Below are 20935 nucleotides of genomic sequence, written 5' to 3'. Positions count from 1 at the left end.
ATGTTGAACAATTTAGTCGTTTCTGTGAATCAGTAACAATTCAAACAAACATACTAGTAAACTATAATAGGTATAGTTTAGAGGATCACTACATACTATTTCTAGATCAGAGAAACATACATGAGTCAGTGCATACATACTATAACAAGAACAAGAAGGAACATACATATTATAACAAGAACAAGAAGGAACATACATACTATAATAAGAAAAGAATAACTAAAATGTGAGATACTATTTCATGGCATAGCAATATTCTTGTTGTGTCACGTTTTATAACCAGAGTCTCCTGGAGGAAGTTCGTGAGTTTGTGTATAGATCTATATGGGGTTGACCATCCTACACCTTGTTGCTAGCTACAGTGGGACCTGAAGTTCTACGGGTGACAAATGTCATAGCATTTCAACGTCTGAAGAACGTCATGTTTAATACTTGTCTATGAACTATGGTTATAACCTTATCACATTTTAACTTTAATTAACAGTTTGGTTTTAAGGTAATTAATGCATCAGTTATGTATTTTATACAACACTACTGTAAATCTTCATTTTCCATTACATTCATACAACGATATTCTCACATGAGAAATGCATACTATTTTTCAAGTAAAGATAGTTACATATAAGGAAAAACATACATTTATACTATTTCAAGTACAAACTTACATTTTACCCTTTATTCAAAAGAACAGAACATACAAAACAGTTGAGTCTTGGTTAAAGACTACTTTTCATTTTAGTAGAAAATATAGGATTTTCTAGGAAGTATACAAACATTTTCATCAAACAATCACAAACATTTTCATGAAACAAATGCAAACTTTTAACACAAAAATACTTATGAACTCATCAAATTAACTGTTCATTCTCTCTTTCAAAATAAATTGTATTCTTAGGTCGCCAGTAGACTGGTACACTGGACCGGGTTTTGAGAAGACGGTTCATGTTCAAGGCTCGTCTTTTATTTTGATATATTTTTGGTGTCTTATAACTATACACATAACACACTTGTATAAACTATATTATTAATGCAATGGATGTTGTTGCTTGTTTTACTATTGTGCATTGTTAAGATATTGTACATGACGTCCTCCGCCCCCGAACGTTTCTGCTGTTCTCGGTTTGGGGGTGTGATAGAATCCAATCACATATGATTTATATGGATATAATTCATTTTGCTTTGTCGATTCAATAGTTGTTCTCATGTATTTTATCACATGTGATTACATGTATAATCGTATGTGACTAAGTACATGAGCACAACTACTGAATCGAGAAGACAAAAATGAATCTTGTCCACCTCAAATCACATGTGATTATATACATATAATCACATGTGATTAAATGCACAAAAGCAATTATTCAATCGAAACCGCAAAAATAAATATTGTCTACATAAATCATATCTGATTAAATGCATATAATCACATGTGATTATATGTATCCAAACATATATGATTTATGTGGATGAGATTCATTGTCACATTCTTGATTCAACAATTGTTCTTTGTCCACTATAATTAAATACATATAATCATATGTGATTATATGTATCTAACTCCATATGATTTATATGGACAAAAAATAATGATGTCTATATAAATCATATGTGATTAGATACATATAATCACATATGATTATATATATATGAGAACGACTATTGAATCAAGAACACAAAGATAAGTATTGTCCATATATATAATATGTAATTAAATGCATATAATCACATGTGATTATATGTATCTAATCACATAGAATTTATGTGGAAAATATTCATTTCCGCGCTCTCAATTCAGTTGTTGTTCTTGTGTGTTTAATTACATGAGGTTATATGTATCTAATTAGATATGATTTATATGGACAATATTCATTTTCGTATTCTTGTTCAATAGTTGTTCTTGTACATTTAGTCACATATGATTTCTGTACACAAGATTTATTTTTGCGTTTTTGATTCAATAATTTTTCTTTTTCCTCACTAATCATATGTGATTAATACATACAATCACATATGATTAAATACATAAGAAAAAATATTGAATCAAAAATGCGAAAATGGATATTATCAATATAAATCATATGTGATTTAATACATATAATCACATGTAATTAAGTAGATTAGTACAGCTATTGAATTGAGAAAGAAATAATAAATATTGTCCACATAAATCATATGTGATTAGGTACATATAATCACATATGATTATATGTATTTAATCACATATGCTTTATGTGGACAATATTTATTTTTATGTTTTTAATTCAATAGTTGGTCTCGTGTATTTAATCACATACGATTTATGTGAACAATAGTTGTTTTCAAGTTCATGATTCAATAAATCATATCTGATGAAATATATATAATCACATTTAATTATATACACGAGAACAACTATTGAATCAAGAATATTAAAACAAATTTATGTCCACATTAATCATATGTGATCAAATACTTATAATCACATGTGATTAAATATATGAGAAAAATTATTTAAACGAAAACTCAAAAATGAATATTGTTCATGTAAATCATATGTGATTTGATACATATAATCACATGTGATTATATGTATCTAATCATATATGATTAAAGTTGACAAAAAATAATTATTGAATCGAGAATGCCATAATGACATATGTGATTAAATGTATCTAATCATATTAGATTAAATATGTCTAATCACATGTGATTATATGTATCTACTCACATGATTTATATGGACAAAAAAGCATTTTTTCCATATAAATCATATGTGATTAAATACAAATAGTAACATGTGATTATATACACATAATCACGGGTGGTGGTGATGGGTGGTGGTGGTGTGTAGTGATGTTTGGTGGTGGTAGGTGGTGATGGTGGTAGGGGTGACATCTGGGGTGGTGATTATAGTGGGTGACAGGTGGCGGTGGCGAGCGGTGGTGATGGGTGGTGGAGACGGGTGAAGGTGATAGATGCTAGTGGTGGGTTGGTGGTGGCGGTTGGCTACGAGGGTGGTGATGACGTATGGTGGTTTTTGTGGGTGATGGGTGGGGTGGTGGTGGTGGGTGGTGAAAGTGGGTGGTGGTGATGGGTCATGGTCGGTGGTTTTCGGTGGTTTTGGTGGGTGGTGGGTGGAGGTGATGGTGATGGTGATAGGTACTGGTGGTCGGTGGTGATATGCGGTGGTGGTGGGGATGGTGGAGGTGGGTGCTGGAGGCAGATGATGGTTGGTGGTAATGGCGGGTGGTAGTGATAAATGGTGGTTGTCGGTGGTGATGGGTGGTGGTGGACGTATGTGGTGGTGATGTGTGGTGGAGGCGGGTGATGGTGATGATAGGTGATGGTCATAATAGTGAGTATCGAGTGGGTGGTAGTGATGGGTGGTGGTTTTGGTAGGTGGTGGGTAGGGGTGATGGGTGCGGGTGGTGGCGATGGGTGGTGGGTGATGGTGGCGAGTGGCGGTGATGGGTGGTGGGTGGTGGTTGGTGGTAGTGGCGGGTGGTGGTCATAATGATGGGTAGTGATCGGTGGTAGAGGTGGGTGGGTGATGGTTGTAGTGGTGGTGGTGATGATGGTGGGTGGTACGTGGGGGTAATGGTAGCGGGTGGTGGTGGACGGTGGTGGTGGTGATGGGTGGTGGTAGTGGCAGGTGGTAGTCATAGTGGTGGGTGGGTGGTAGTGATGGGAAGTGGAGGTGGATATTGGTGGTGGGTGGGTGGCAGTGGCATGTGGTGGTGATTGTGGTGGGTGAGGTTGGTTATGGCGGGTGGTGGTGATGGGTGGTGGTGGTGGATGATGGTCATGGTTGGCAATGGCAGATGGTGGTGATGATGTTGGGTGGTGGTGATGGGTGGTGGAGGTGACGGGTGATGGTGGTGCATGATATTGTTTGGGTGTTGAGTGGTGTTGGTTAGTGGGGTTTTTTTCCTTACTTATTTCTTGGTTTATATTAATATCATATGATGATTTTAATTTAAACAAATTGTGTGGTCAAATTTTGTTCTCAAATATTCTCGCAATAAAAATGTTCTCGATTGAACACTCCCATATATATATATATATATATATATATATATATATATATATATATATATATATATATATATATATATATATATATATAGGGTTAGGTTCATGTGAGACGACCTAATTTTGTGAGACCGTGAGACACATTTTTTTATTTTTTTTTAATTTTTTTAGTTTATTCAAGTACCGAAAATAATATTTAAAAAAAGAATTTTTGGATTTTTCCATTTATTTTGCATTTTAAAATTATTTTTTAGAATATGTACAGTGTAATATTCTATAAGAATACTTCACGTATTTTTCAAAAAAACATGGAATTTATTTTTATTTATTTTTATTTTTTTAGTTAATTCTAGTTCCGAAAATAATATTAAAAAAAAAGAATTTTTAGATTTTTCCATTTATTCTGCATTTAAAATTATTTTTTATAATATGTCAGTGTAATATTGTATTAGAATATTTCACGTATTTTAATAAAAAAACGAAATTTTTTTTTTATTTTTTTTAGTTAATTCAAGTTCCGAAAATAATATTTAAAAAAAGAATTTTTGGATTTTTCCATTTATTTTGCATTTTAAAATTATTTTTAGATTTGGTCTCACGGTCTCACAAAATTAGAATGGTCTCAAATGAACCTGAACATATATATATATATATATATATATATATATATATATATATATATATATATATATATATATATATATATCTTAACTATATTATAAAACATATTTGATAAATCTTAAAATTTAGGAAGTATACAATATAAAGCTTGATGTACAAACAAATGAAACATAGACAAACAAGTAATATTTTATGGAATGTTGAAATCACCATTAGTTCGTACCAAATTTGGATACAGTGAATTGAGTAGTTAATTACGAAATTTAAAATTTTAAAAAATAGATTAATTTGTTTATCTTTTCATTGATGTCAAAAATTAAGATTTTGTAATTTGTTTTCTAAAATGTTTGGTTGTGTGAAAATTGGTAAATTGAATTCTATTGTGTATTATCAAATATTGAGAAGGCTAATTATATCGCAACGAATTGCTAATTTATAAATTAAAAATTAAACCTCCAATTAAGATGTCATTTAGAAAAAATGATAAATGTAACCTTTTGTTGAAATTTGGAAGCAGTTAAGTTTTTATTGGTCAATATTGCTTAAAAATAAAATTGTTGTTAAGAAAGAAGAACGATTGACTTTTTGTGTTACAACATTACCGTCACATGTATATTACAATAAATATTACTTTTTAAATTAATTTTCTATTTTATAATTATACACTTTTATTAACATCATACTTTCTTCCGTATTTCTAAAATCTCACTGTTACCTCTTTTAGATTAGAAGGAGTAATGGTGAAACTATTTAGCGCCCCTACTTTGATGTCCTCCGCGTTGCGCCGGTACACCACTAATGTGTGTGTATATATATAGTGAGAGGGAGGGGGTGGAGGGTTCAATTGAGAAAAAAATGTTGAGAACGAGGGAATGAATCTATGCAACTCATTTCAAATTAGCCGCTTAATAACTCCAGCGTACAGGACGATGGAGCAAATCATATTCATATATGAATACGTATATTCATATCGGAATTGATTATTCATACATGAATATGATGGCGGTGTGTTGTGGCGGAGGTGACGGTGGTTGGTTGTGGAGTTGGTAGTAGTGGTTGTTGGTGGCGGCGGCGATGGTGGTTGGTGGTGCATGGAAGGTGGTGTATTCATATATGAATACCCTTAGAGTAATATACACCGGAGCGTTTTGCGGCAATAATAAATGATTGGCTGAGAATGAGTGTTTATTCTCAATCTTTTTTATTTTGTCAATTGTACTTTTGTATATATATATATATATATATATATATATATATATATATATATATATATATATATATATATATATATATATAAGGACAATTATAAATTGATTTCAAAAGCTTAGTAGCGTTTTGTTAATCTACATGAATTAGTTTTTTGATATAGAACATTTTGTTTAAACTAAGAGTTAAACACTCGTACTGTCAAACGAAGACTTTTATCGAAACTATAGCGTTTTGTGAAAAGCTAAGAGCTAGAAATTATAAATGTCTTATATTTTTAGTTGTTTTTCTCAAGAAATAGAAATATTAAATAAACCAGTACTTTCCAAATAAGTACTTTCCAAATAAAAGAATAGTTATATAAATTTTCTTTTAGTAAACTTTATAAATTGTGCTTATGTTAACTTTAGTCCCTAATTTTTTTTTCTCATCGAATGTCCTTGCTTTTTCATTTTTATTGTGTTAGCATCCATACATAAAAGTTTTATACCCTTTTTAAATTAATTTGTATTTACCATTTAAATAAAGTTTATTATATATTTGTATTTATTATTTATAAGATAAAAAACTAATATGTATATGGCCCAGTCTTCTCCTAGCGGCGTCGTTTGATAATATGTAATTGCACTAAAAATTGGTTTTTTCTGGTAAGATATGTCTTTTCCCAGGTCCAAAAATAGTTATATAAATATGTATTTGGACTTGGAATGATGTCTATCAAACGGGGCCTAACCTTGCACCTTCGTCTTACCTTCGTCTTCAATGGCAACTTCGTTCCTCTTTTCTCCGACATTGTTCTGCCACCGTTCACCACTAAAGCCTGCACCTTTAAATACTATGCATAGGAAAACTTCTCAGTGGAGGTAACAGTCTTGTCCACCGTAAGATTATCGGTAAAAACCATGCTCATCAGAAATCTTTACGTTTGCACGATTTTACGGTAAGTTTTGAGGGTTTTAGAATATTTCGCTCTCGAAACACCCATATATTCTTCGTTCCCATCAACTACCATCAACGAACCTCTCTGGCACACTTCCGTCAGAGCTCAGAGAACTTTTGACTCTTCAAAGTTTGTATTTGGCTATTACTCCATTTAGGGTTCCACCCCCTTTGAAATAGGGCATAATAAACTTTTAGAAATTTTCCTAGGATTTATACTTGAGTTTAAAAGGGCATTCCGAGAACTTGATCTTAATAGTAATAATTTTTCCAGTAAAGTCTGAGATGAGTAAGTTGGTTTAAGTTTAAATAAGGTGAATCTCTCCTACAACAATTTTTCTGGGGTTTGCCTAAGTTTGGTGGATTAAAATTTTGGCACTACTAGAAAAATAGTCTTTTACGACGCGCAATGCGTGTCGTCAAACACTCAGAAGACGCGCAAATGCGTGTCAAGGAAGGTCCTATCATAACGAGAGACGACACGCTTTTGCGCTACGTCTATTTACGACATGCATTTACGACACGCATTTACGACGCTCATTTATAATACGCAATGCGTATCAAGGAAGGCCCTGTCATAGTGGAATACGACATGCATTTGCGTGTCGTAACCTTACGATGTACATTTACGACTTACATTGCGTATCATTAAAGCCCTTGTTAAGATAGGCCATGTCTTAAATGAAGATGACACACATTTTTGTGTATCGTAATTTTAAATGTTGAAGAAAATATTATTTATAGATTTACTAATTTTCAAATTAAATTTGCATTTAATGTCTCATAATAGAAAATAAAATATCATATACAAAAAATACAATCCATTGCATAAAATTTAATGTCATACAAATAATCGTTTCATGGAAAGATAAAACAAATCAATAGAAGTTGTAACAAAAATTTACAAACTAATAGTTCTAATAACCTAATGTGTGCCTCACTATAAACAAGATTTGTGTTGATTTTTTTAAATGTGTGCCTCACTTGTCTCCACTCTTCCTTAGTAACACCACTTAAGGACTCTAAATCTATGAACTTGCTCACAGTATCTATATTGCCTGCAAAAAAAAAACATATCTACAAAATAAGTGTGAAGATAGATTATTACAATGTAAGAGAAGTAAAGAACCTTGAGCTTCCTCCAATGGGACAAATGGGTAGTCAGACTTGATACACTTTGCAACACATATATCTCCCAATGCAAGATCAACTATATTTCTCCAAGTGGAAGGCCATATGAACCTATTTTGTTTTTAAACTGAGTTTCTTTACAAGAAACATCAAGAACTTGCTTGTATTAATTTCTCAATAGAATCATTAAATGAAGCAAAAGTATGAACTGCTATTGTTTTTATTCCACTTCGATCAGCTTCTTGTGTAAGTATAAGCACCACAGGTTGCTTTAGAACATCCCAACAAAACATTTGGATTTGACAAAAACTAAAATGACCAGATCAAACCAAACATAGTATTGCACTTAAAAAAGACTCATGAGGGCATTGTACTTTGAAAAACATTGGTTTATGCACGGATGAAATTGATATAATTGAGACTTGAGTAGATCTCATAATGCATGAAATGTTGTAATAAAAAGAGATCAAATTATTTCATTTATAAATTATAAACAAGGCAGAAGACGGGATGGAACCATTAAACAATATTAAAAATTTAAACAACCATCTTGGTCTTAAATCCCCTTTTTCCTATTAAACAACTCTGTTAGATTCCAATATAGCATTATAATAATACATTGTCTGATTAAAAATTACAGTCCTACCTTTCCCTCTCTCAGTCCCTAAATTTCTTAAAAAAACAAGCATCCCCAACAAAATTAATAGAAATCTCCTCCTACAACTATAACCACAAAAAAGAAAAAAAGGATTTACCATAATCGAACCAACATTTCCTACAAATATATTAAATCCACCAAATCAGATCTTCCTATATTTTATTATTAAAATATCAAGATCCAAAAACAACTATAAATTAGTAACCAACACAAATTATCCAACCTAGCATCAGATCCATGATTCTTGGTTTGACTTTTACTATGATGCAACGCTCATTACCTGAGGATGTAGGTGCGTACCAAAACACTGAAAATTCATCATGTGATAATATTTATACATGTTTTAAACTACACTACATAGAATAACATTTTTCAAGATTTAGACAAAATATATTTCAAACAAGAAGCATCAACTTTGACGCTATTGCTAGCATTTGAAACCCCAAAAATTGAGAAATTAAGCATTGCATGGATTGAAGACTACTACTCTAGAGAATATATATTAGAAATTCAAATGCAACTTAAGTACTAGTTGCTTCTTTTAAATCATATTCTCCTAAAACCTAACCTCATTAACTCACTATTTCATATCTATAATACCCTGTATATTTTTAATTTTTTTTAAAGACACTGACTCAGGAGATTGCTATCAATTAACAAGGGGGGACACCAGCTTTACCAATACCAGAGGAAGAAGAACTATTACTATAACTCCATAATCAACAAAAGGGTTGTTTGGGGATCAAAAGATTTCACAATTCTAACCTGTATTTAAAAAAAATAAAAAAGAGTTAAATGAAAGGAATAAGAAAAAAAATAGTTAAACTCAAGTGAATAAGGGTCTCACTGAGAACAGTTGCCTTCTGTGTCCATGAGAACCTATACAAGAACAAAACTTCAGAGTATTAAACAAAACTGCCAATAAAAAATATATATTATGTTAATAAAGCAAGTAAATTACCAGTGTACTCTTGCTATCTTTTCCTGTTCTTCAAGAGGATTAACACTTGAAGTTGAACCAAATCAATTTCTAGGTGGCAAGTTTAGCAAGTTTGGTCATATAAGCGGTGTCAACTTCCCCTTCTTCAAGGGAACGAATTGCAATCGACATGACTTTAAATACACCAACAATATTCCCAAACCTCTATAAATAACAGGAAAAAGAAGTTCAGATAGTCTTTTTTTTTATTACGTGTGTAATTTATGTTACAGTGAGTGATACAGGATGCTTGCTGTGAAATTAGAGTCGCCTTTACCAATCAACCTCTTCGTCGTATGAGGAACTGGTGAGTTTTTGCCAATTAACCGCCACAATGAGGCTAAAAACCCTAATCGGAGAAACTTACTACAAAATAGTAAAACCTCATAATTGTTGATTGGAGGTCAAAGAGATTTTATTACATAGTTGAAACTTGGGATAAGGATATAGGAGATGCCTTCTGGGTTGGAGCGTGAAGCTTGAAGAGACATCAATAGATTCAGATTTGACGCATACACTTTACCAACATATTAGAACGGTGGATAGAGAGGGAAACAATGGATTGGCGTTTGTCAAACAACAATCCAAAAGGAAGTATGGATTACTTTGATGTATATGGAGTTGTTTCGGGATATATTGATAGGTGAAGGGGATACAAGAGAGTTGAGTGGAGGTGGACCTGAGGTTGCCAGAAAGGCCAAGCGAAGCGAGGTGATATCGTCGATTGTTGCAGAGGCTAGAGAGAATCGAGAGAATTTGAGAAACATCATAAGTCGTAAGAACGATAAGTGCATTCTTCATGTTTCTTCTCTTTTCGTCTCTGTCTCGGGAGACTAGGGTTTGAAATTTCTTGATCTTCAAAGTGACACTAGATCAGAGATCTGATGAGACGATTAACAAGTAAGGTCAGGAGTAGTTGAGAAGTGGATCGGAGAGGAGGGAGAGGGGAGAATCGATTGCGAAGATGAAAGATAGCAAGAAGGTAGAAAACAACAAGTTGGGTTTTCAAAATTTTGGGGATTTCATTTTCCCCGTATCTATTAAACGAGCGTTCATTAAAATTATAAAGCGAAACTTATAGAGGACACGCATTTAAGATACAGTGCCCTCCGTGTTTTTAATTTTTTTTTTCTTATGACACTAATTTAAAGGCACGCAATAATGTGTGACCTAAATCCTGAAATTTTTTGAAGAGATGACACTTTTAATGTCACTCTCTTTTGCATAACATAAATCAATGAGTGTCGTGGTTTGCGCGTCGTAAAAGGGTCTTTTTCTTATAGTGTGGGTGGATTCATTTTAGGGGAATGATGCTAACTTATGTGGTTAATCATTAAATAGATGTAAACAAAGCTCTGGAGGTTTAAGTTATGGTGCAGTTGCAATAGTAGCAGATGGTGAGATGATTGCTTTGAGATTATTGAGGGAAGAGAGTTGTAAAGATGGTGGTTTGTGTTTGTCTGCGATTAAGCAGTTAGGAAGAATCATGTACTAGAATTTGATTCCTTTTGAGATATTTTTATCAAGGAAACAGAAGGGGGGAGGGTGGGGAAGAAGACATGGTGGTGGTGTTATTTATTTATTGATTAAATGATTTAAAAGAAATAAATTTAAAAAAAATTAAAAAAACTATAAAAGTATTTTTATATGAGTGAGACCATACATGGTAGAAATGGGAATCACATCGACTTTTTATGAAATCAAAAAAAATTAAGGGCTAAAGTTGGTATTCCTAAAGACTACAGGGACAATGAAGATTAGTCTTGTTCTTTTAAGAATACTTAGGAGGGCTCATCATTATTAATTAACTGATGTCTGCTAAATGCTTATTTATTGGCTCATAGGATCTATATGTACTCATGGTTGGAGATAAGAGGTGGTGGGGGCCTGCTCGATGCTTTACATCCCTCAATCTCGTTTACAACTTTAAGGTCGGAGGGTGTCTGATGGAAGTTTTCTTCATTCCTGCCACATCATCATTTCCTCAACTTTTTTTTCCCTAACCAAAAATCAGGGTGTGTGGGGAAAGTTCATTTTTTTTTAAATAAAAATAATTGATTTTTATGATTTATAATTTTTTTAAATGAGTAATAAATATAAAATTAACTAAAAATAAAAACCACTACATTAATTAAAATAAAAAGTATATAAAAAACGTAAGATTTAAATTACTAGTAAAAACAAACAAACAAACAAACAACGATCTATGGAAAATATTTTTGCATAATCCGCTCCTTTTCATCAAAACGAGCTACAAAGCCCTTCCCAAAAAATGGTCGGTGTTTTTCATATTTGGCGTAACATTTGGAACTTACACCTAGTAAAATTGCCTAACATTTTGGTATTGGAATTGTAATGAAGATTGAAGGCTATAAGCGAGTTGTAGACGATAAACCCCTTGAGATGAATTGATAGCGAAAATATTTCGAGTTGGGTTGCTTGAACTCGAAACATTTGTCTTTTTTCCTTCTATCGGAGTTTCGGGTTTGCTTGTCATGATTCATTTTTTTGAAGAAAGTACACATAAATTGATACAAGTGGTGTGAGTTTGAAGGTTAAAGGGTGTATATTTATAGATGTTGTAGAGTGTAAAAAACATTACAAGCTCAATTTTTAGATATGTAGCCGTTAAAAGTAATTTTTTTATTACCGTTTTTCAACGGTTGTATTGGAAAAAAAAATTAAGTTTCTTATTTATTACCGTTTTCAACAGTTCAATTGAAAAAAAAATAACTAAATAAAAATCCAGCCAATAATAGAAAAAGAGACTGCAGCAACCCCTCCCTCCATCTCCTCCCCTCACCGGCGTTCCAGCACTCCCGGTGTGGTGTTCCGTGAGCAGGAAAGGATCCCGCTGCCTTTCCCCAGACGCTCCGTCAGGTCTAAAATATAGTATAGGTAATAACGAGCCTATGTTTAAATTGAAGATCACATTAATTTTCTGTGATGTTAAGCCCCTCCCAATCCCTTTTACAATTTCAATTATGAACCCTTTCAATTATTATATAAAAAAAAGTAATTAGCATTAAGGTTATGGCAGTATGACTATGACTAAATTGAGGCCTATTTATTTTGATTACAGATTTACCCCTATTTGTTTTAATTTACCACGACCATTTATTTTAATTACCGATTTACCCTCCTTTATTTTAATTCGTTTCATTAACAGTTCTTTTAATAATCGATTAACCAGTATAGTCCACGTAGTTTCAATTAACAAATATAGTATGCACTTTTGATTTATACGACTTTTTCTTATTATTTTTTCAATTTTCTTAATCCATCTGTCTTCAAATGATGGCTCTGCCCCTAGCTTTACTTTGAGACCATGTTTAGCTTCACATAGACCATTAAATTCATCATAAACTGTAATGTAATTAATTTATCGTTAGTCGATCTAAAATGTTGAAGGGTATGATTGTGCTCTATGGTTCTATAAATAGTTAAAGAACGAAAACATTGTCTATTGCAATTCCAGCATAAAAAATTATTAACAAGCAATGACCGTTATGATCACCACTTCATCATCCATAATTATGAACTCTTCCCCAGGCATGACACCCGTCAAGTTCGGATGCAATCGAGGTGCCATGCATAAGCATAAGAAGATTAAGTTAAAATATGCTTCTTCTTGGAGTTCGCAATTTAAAGCTCCAACAAAGGTAAATGCTACAAAAGCAGGTGCTTTGGATTGGAGCATGGTCGACCCGGAGAAAGAGGATCCAAACATGGTTTCAGATCTTCTGGTAGAAAGAATGATTCAAGATGGTTTTATATTCCAAGAAAAATTTTGTATTAGGGTTTATGAAGTAGGGCCATATCATATAGCTACCGTAGAAACACTAATGAACCATTTGCAGGTATATATAATGTTCAATTTGTAGTGTTTTTAATTAGAAGCGCAATTTTATTAAAGCTAGTAAAAAGCTACGAAAATAAAAACAAGATACAAATTAGAAAAAGTTGATTCTTATGGAGAGGTGCCTTTTGGTTTGTCCATTTCTAGTTATGTACATGCTATTATTCACAATCTCAAGGTGAACTCACAGGAAACAACAGCTAATCATATGAAGAAAGGTGGACTCATACATGAGTGGTTTGGGTCGAAGGAGATGTTCAAGCACAACCTAACGTGGGTGATGGCAAAGATTCATATGGTTGTGGATCGCTATCCAACATGGTATGACACTCATTTTTGTCTATACATGGTCCTTGGTTCACTGTATATAATTCTATCATTTAATCATCTTCGTCTTAATTTGAAGCTGATAGAGTTAAATTTTAGTAGATCATTAATTACAATCCCATCTATTTAAAATTTTGTATATTGATCAGTTTTTATATCGTGAAACTTACTAGGTTTGTAAAAGCCACGTTTCTTTTAACCATTAGGAATTTGTCATGTTAAGATTTAATTATTACTGCAGGGGTGATTTTGTTCAGATTGATACTTGGAAAGCTGCGTATGGGAAAAATGGTGTGTGTTGTAATCTAACATTCCGTGATTGCAAAACGGGCGAGATATTAGTAAGAGCTTCAAGGTATAAATCTTTAATTCTAACATGATGACTTAAAACTTGATTGTGGTAGAACTTATTTGTATTGATGATGTTATAGTACTTCTACTATCTTGTAGCTTTTGGGTAATGATGAATAGCAAGACAAGAAAGTTATCCAAAATTCCAAATGAAATTCGAGCTAAACTGGAGCAAATCTATGTGGATAAACCCCCTTTAGTCGAACAAGTTACTAGAACATGGTCAACAAGTGAGAAGAACATTAATGAACACATGTGCAAAGGTTTAAAGGTGGGTCGAATTTTATCTACTTTGATATTTTTTATATGGGAATGGCTAAATAAACACCCCTAAATACTAAAAAAAACAACCTATACTAAAAAAACACCCTTTAATGATTAAAAAACTTACTTTTTTATTATGATTAGTCAAATGTAATTATTAGTTGATAAATAAATAGTAATTACTTTTTAACTTTTAATTAATATATATTTTTTGTTTTTGTTTTTAATAAATATAATTTTATTAAAAAAACGTAATCTTTAAAACATACTTTTTAATTTTTAATGAATATCCATTAATTAATATATATTTTTTGTTTTTGTTTTTAATAAATATAATTTTATTAAAAAAACGTAATCTTTAAAACATACTTTTTAATTTTTAATGAATATCCATTAATTAATATATATTTTTTGTTTTTTTTTTAATAAATATAATTTTATTAAAAAAACGTAATCTTCTAAAACATACTTTTTAACTTTTAATTAATATCTATTAATTAATATATATTTTTTGCTTTTGTTTTTAATAAATATAATTTTATTAAAAAAAACATAATCTTCTAAAACATGATTAAGAAAAGAAATATATAATCTTTTAGCCCATTATAAAATCCAACCCTATCTCTTTTTTTAAAACTCAAAACCCTAAAGCCTTGTCATAATCTTTGTCGGGGCTGTGGCCTCTTTCCCAAAAAAAAACATTAATCTCAATCTCCATCTGTTTCTTTGACTGTCGCCACCGGAGCATTGTTGTCATTGAACTGTTCGGTCTCTATCTCCATCTGTTTCTTCCTATCGATATTTCTTCCTATCGATATTTCTTCCTCACGATCACGAACTCTCTCTTTTCTCTTTCTATTTTTTCTACACTGTGGACGAACGTTAATGTAGGTGGTTGTCGGTAGGCTGCCGGCGTGTTCTAAGCGGTAGCCGGCCGTTGTTGTAGGCGGCAAAGGCAGTGGTTGGTCGTTGACTAAAACGTTATTTTTATATATAAAAAACAATAAAAATATGTTTAAAGGTATAAATAAAATTTAAAGGTATAAGGTATTTATATATTGAAACTATATATTTGAAAGAGTAAGTATACTTTTAAATACGGATACAAATACCTTCAAATACGAGTTATATACATTTTTAAGTGAATTTATACGTTATAAAATACGTTTATATATATATATATATATCATATAATAATAATAATAATATATTTAAGAATAATATAATTAATAATAATAATAACTATATTATTAATAATAATAGATTTAGTATTATAGTACTTTATATATAATATTTCAGCTATTAAAATCGAAAAGTTGTTTAGCCTGGTGGAAATTTCGCAGCCATGTTCTATAGTAGGCTAGGGTTCAAATCTTGTCAATGACATATTTTTCGGATTTTTGGAATCTTTTGATTAAGGAATAACAGGCTGATCAAGGCCTTTTAAATAAATAATTAATTGTATTTAAAATTCACAAATTACAATGCTCATAAAAGGTTTCAGTCTTTTTACACATTTCCCCAGATTTAGGGTGTGTTTTTAGTAGTAAATGATTGACTTAAAAAATAAGGTGTTCATGGGTTGTGTATTTAGTAGCTACCTTTTTATATAGGTATAGGTATTTAATTGCTGTACTTACACATTTTTTTTTGATTCATTTATTATTAACACAAATATATACCAGCCAAGATGGAGCGATTTAGATATTAACAACCATGTGAACCATGTGAAATATATTGGGTTGATCCTTGAGGTAAAATTGGCTTATCTTATATTTTAAGGGTGAATGATACATGCGTTATAATTACAGTTAATTGTTATTGTAGAGTGTTCCAAAGACTATTATAGAGAACTACGAGATTGATAGCATTACACTAGAATACTATCGAGAGTGTACAAAGGACCACAAACTGCAGTCCTTCACTTCTATATTGACGAAAGACAATGACGAGATATCTGATTTTGAAATTGTTGATTGCCAACATTTGCTTCAATTTGAAAGTGGTAGTAATATCATGAAAGGAGGGACTAGATGGAGGCTGAAGCATGGAAAGAGTAAGGACTTATAGAGCATCAGTTAGTTCCCTAACGGAAGTGTCCAAAAATAATTATAGATCACCGACATTAACTCTCGGTTTCCGATCACAACCATTGAAACTCGTGACATACATGGGTGTGGTTATTATTAATAAACCTTTGCATATCGTCTCTTTACAAACATAAAAGTACTCTTGTGATTATAAAATATGAACAAATAAATCTCCAAGGGTTTGTAAATCATTTGTTCCTCATAATTAAATGGTCTTGTTGTGCTGATTTTAATTTTGTAAGGGAAATGAGATGAAATAGAAATAAATGATGATTGAATAAATCTATTTAGATTTTTATTTTCCATTTGATGAATACGTACTTACAAAATGCTTGACCTTATTTAGAGAGGTCTAAAACACTGCCAAATCACCATTGTCATGCCACATTATCAACTTAGAAACCACTACATTTTATAATTATGCTAGCTGTCAATAAACTTTTCACATGTTTATAAATGAGTCCAATCTATCCTCCTTAATAAATGAAGGTTTTTTTTTGGCACATGTCCTCTTCTCCTTCATTTGGACACATGTCATTTTCAAGAATTTTTGAATTTTCTATTTTCTACTTGTCATTTTATTGTATTTTTCATTTTATTAAATTAAAATTCCACATTTAATATGTAAGGTAATATATATGCAAGGTATTTATTAAAAAGAGTTTATATATGTTAAAATTTCATTAATTTTAATAATTCAAAATTTTTCTCATTTTTCTTATAAATTGAAACTTCTCAAATTGTTAAAATTTCATATTTTTTTTTTTAAATAAACCCATGTAATACATGGGTCTCACACCTAGTTTATTTATATTTTACCATTTATTATTATATAGAGTATTTTGAACAGCAACAAATATTATAAGGGCTAGCGGAAAACTAGCAGAAATACAAAGTTAAAAAAAATGTATAGCAGGAGTAAGAAATTAAAACATCACCAGCTAAAATAAACCAAAATAAAAAAATCAAACTCAAATTGTCAACCGATTAGCCGTTAACTTCTTTGTAGATGTATGGAATGGTGCACCAATGAAATTCTTGACTTCTGAGTATTTTCCAGCAGAGACAATACTCATATATGCTTTGAATCTTACAGCTGTAATCGAACTGGGGCTGAGTAGCGAAATTGTAGGAGGATATTTGAGTGACAGGAACATGAACCAAAAAGATTTTATCAAATGAGTCTGAGAACGATCTGAATTGATTGTAACCAAAAGTCATAACAGAAGAAAGACCATACAAAGACTAAATACTTGGACAATTATACATAAATGACAAAAAGAGTCCTTCAACTTTATTTATAAATATATTAACACCCCCTCCCCCCCTCAAACTCAAGATGGTTCATGAGGGACCAAATTGAGTTTGGAAAGTAGAATAGAGAAGCATCTTGGATGATGAGCTTTAGTGAAGATATCAGTAGGTTGGTCGGTAGATGAGATTAGGGATAGAGTAATGGTATTGCGAATGACATGTTCTCGAACAAAATGGAAATCGATCTCAATGTGTTTGGTGCGCTCATGGAACACGTCATTGTAAGCAATCTGAATGGCACTTGTATTATCACACCATATGACGGTCGGTGAAGAAAGAGAAAGACCCATATTTGATAGAAGCCAACGCAACCATACGAGCTCTTGGGTGGTGTCAGCAAGAGCCAAGAGCCCGATATTCAACTTCAGTGCTAGATCTGGCGACTAATGATTGTTTCTTACTACGCCATGAAATTAGCGAATCACCAAGGAAGAAACAAAATCTGGTGGTAGATCGACGATCTGTGATATCCCCATCCCAATCTGCATCCGAGAAGGCACGCAACTCTAAAGATGAGGTGGATGAGAAGTAGAAACCATGGAATATGGTACCTTTAATATGCCGTAAGATACGCAACACTGCAGTATAATGAGTTATTCGAGGAGAAGCCATGAACTGACTAACAATATGAACAGCAAACGCAAGATCGGGACGCGTAACGGTCAGGTAGACAAGTGAACCGACGAGCTGACAGTAAAGGGTAGGATCAGAGAGGAGAGAACCATCACCCGATGATAGATGAAAGTTAGGGTCTAAGGGTGTATTAGCAACCTTACAATCGGTAACACCGGCACGTGAAATAAGATCTGATGCATATTTTGCTTGAGATAAGTAAATGCCAGTGTCATGAGGAAGCTCTTCAAGACCAAGAAAATAGTGAAGTAAACCCAAATCCTTCATCTCAAAATAAGAACTAAGTGACTGTTTTAAATCAAGAATACCATGAGCATCGCTACCTGTAATAACCATGTCGTCCACATAGAGAATAAGAAGAATAGTGCCCGATGTAGTGGTTTTAGTGAACAGTCCAGAGTCATAGTTGCTGGCGGTGAAACCCAAAGACTGAATAATTGTGCTGAATTTTTCAAACCAAGCTCTTGGTGCTTGTTTAAGACCATAAAGGGCCTTTTTGAGACGACAAACATGATCATGTGGGTGAGGAACACCTGGAGGGGGTTTCATATAAACTTCCTTGGTGAGATCACCATGGAGAAAAACATTTTTGACATCCATCTGATAAAGAGGCCATCGGCGTACAGCAGCAACAGCAAGAAGGCTACGAACTAAAGTAACCCTAGCAACGGGTGCAAAAGTCTCCTCATAGTCAATTCCATATTCTTGATTAAAACCTTTCGCAACTAATCTGGCTTTGTACCGATCGACAGTGCCATCCGAGTTTGTTTTGACTTTAAACACCCATTTGGAGCCAATGATGCCCTTTCCTGATGGAAGAGGGAAGATGTCCCATGTATGAGCCTTATTAAGAGCCTGTAATTCGTCGGATATAGCTCTTTGCCAAAGTGGGTCAGAGGATGCTTCTTTATACGAAGATGGTGTATGGATAGAGAATAGAGTAGAATAACACTTGTAGTCACGAAGATGAGAAGGTATATGTCTTACCCGGGTGGATCGGCGATTGTTGGTAGTAAGTTCATCAGGCAAAACAAACATTTCAGGAGAGTCTATAGAGGAAGAGTTGGGAGTATAATCACATGTAGACAACGATGTAGGATCAGATGGTGCAATAGAAAGAGAAGTATCAACAGGTGAAGAAGAGTCAGGAAAATGCAATGGTGAGGAATGAGATGGTGTGGTAGAAGACATGTCCATAGATGGAGACGAAGGATCGACAATTGTCTGCGAAGGTGGGACAGAAGGTGACGGTTGTCCCGGAAATAGTTGAACAGATGTATCAGTAAAGAAAGGAGGAAAATGATCATATTCCAATTGAGATGTTGAAATGGAGGAGAACATTTTGTGTTCCCAGAAGACAACATGATGAGATATACGAAGTCGTTTGGAGATAGGATCCCAACACCGATAGCCTTTGTGTTCGATGTCGTATCCCAGGAAACAACAAAGACGAGATCGAGGTTGAAGTTTGGTGTGTTCATGTGGTTGTAGCAAGACAAAGCAAGCACAACCCCATACTTTGAGTAGATTGTAGTTAGGAGGTTGTCCATACAAAGCTTCATATGGAGACTGATTCTAGAGAAGTGTAATGGGATGGCGATTGATGGTGTAGACTGCTGAAAGGGCGGCCTCACCCCAAAAACGTTCTGGGCACTGAGTTGAGATAAGTAAGGTACGAACAGTATCTAGGATATGGTGATGTTTGCGTTCAGATCTACCATTTTGTTGGGAAGTACCGGGACAAGAGTACCGAGATACGGTGCCTTGTTGGCGGAGGAAGTCGAGGAAAGAACATTCTTTGTATTCCATGGCATTGTCGGCACGAAAGACTTTTATGTGTTTAGAAAACTGGGTTTGGATCATACGTGCAAAATTCATGTATATTTGGGGTAGTTCAGATCTGTTTTTCATTAGATATATCCAAGTAAATCGCGTATGATCATCAAGAAAGATAACAAAATATTTTGACCCTCCCATTGAAGGAAGAGGAGAAGGTCCCCACACATCTGAATGAATCAAATCAAAAGAAGCAACTGAATTAACATCATTTCTACAAAATGGTAAGGCATGTTGTTTTCCCAATTGACATGATAAACAAGATAACTTGTCAGGTTTAACCGACCCCAAAATACCAGATAAAGTAAGAACTTTAAGTTTATCAAAAGAGATATGTCCCAATCTTGAATGTCATGTATCTATATGACTGGGAGAGCCATCGGATGTTGATAGAGAAGAGTGAACAAAAGGTTGTGGTTTGCGGAGATAGACTAGCTCAAACTGCCGACCCACTCTACGGCCTATCCCAATTGTTTTCTTCGTGCTGGGATCCTGAACATAACAACCAGAAGGAGAGAATAAAGTGTTTAGACCCATATCACAAAGTTGGTCCACTGAAATTAAATTAACTGATAGCTTTGGGATGTAAAGTGTATCTGGTAAGGACAATTGGGCTGTAGAAATATCCCCACTGTAATGAACAGGTAGACTGGTTCCATTAGCGGTGGTAACAACAGATGGAGATGTAGTTGTGGTTTTTGTGTCAAATACATCAG

General features: G+C 33.2%; 2 protein-coding genes across 2 annotated transcripts; one reads left to right on the top strand and one right to left on the bottom strand.

Annotated features, from left to right (window-relative positions):
- Nucleotides 1–2985: 2985 nt before the first annotated feature.
- Nucleotides 2986–7451, bottom strand: LOC128125969 (extensin-like). Its single transcript, XM_052763632.1, has 3 exons — nt 7415–7451; nt 6590–6658; nt 2986–3920 (listed from the first exon to the last, which is right to left on the bottom strand). The coding sequence occupies exons 1-3, from the start codon at nt 7449–7451 to the stop codon at nt 2986–2988; spliced, it is 1041 nt and encodes a 346-aa protein (XP_052619592.1).
- Nucleotides 7452–12997: 5546 nt separating this feature from the next.
- LOC111897954 (palmitoyl-acyl carrier protein thioesterase, chloroplastic) lies at nt 12998–16675 on the top strand. Its single transcript, XM_023893905.3, has 6 exons — nt 12998–13405; nt 13595–13725; nt 13973–14086; nt 14182–14353; nt 16032–16100; nt 16174–16675. Exons 1-6 carry the CDS (start codon nt 13046–13048, stop codon nt 16414–16416), a joined length of 1089 nt encoding a protein of 362 aa, XP_023749673.1. The 5' UTR covers nt 12998–13045; the 3' UTR covers nt 16417–16675.
- The last annotated feature ends 4260 nt before the right edge of the window (nt 16676–20935 follow it).

Source organism: Lactuca sativa, chromosome 5 (genome assembly GCF_002870075.4).
Source record: "Lactuca sativa cultivar Salinas chromosome 5, Lsat_Salinas_v11, whole genome shotgun sequence".
NCBI classification, from domain to species: Eukaryota; Viridiplantae; Streptophyta; class Magnoliopsida; order Asterales; family Asteraceae; genus Lactuca; species Lactuca sativa.
This window is presented reverse-complemented; position numbering and strand designations above follow the sequence as displayed.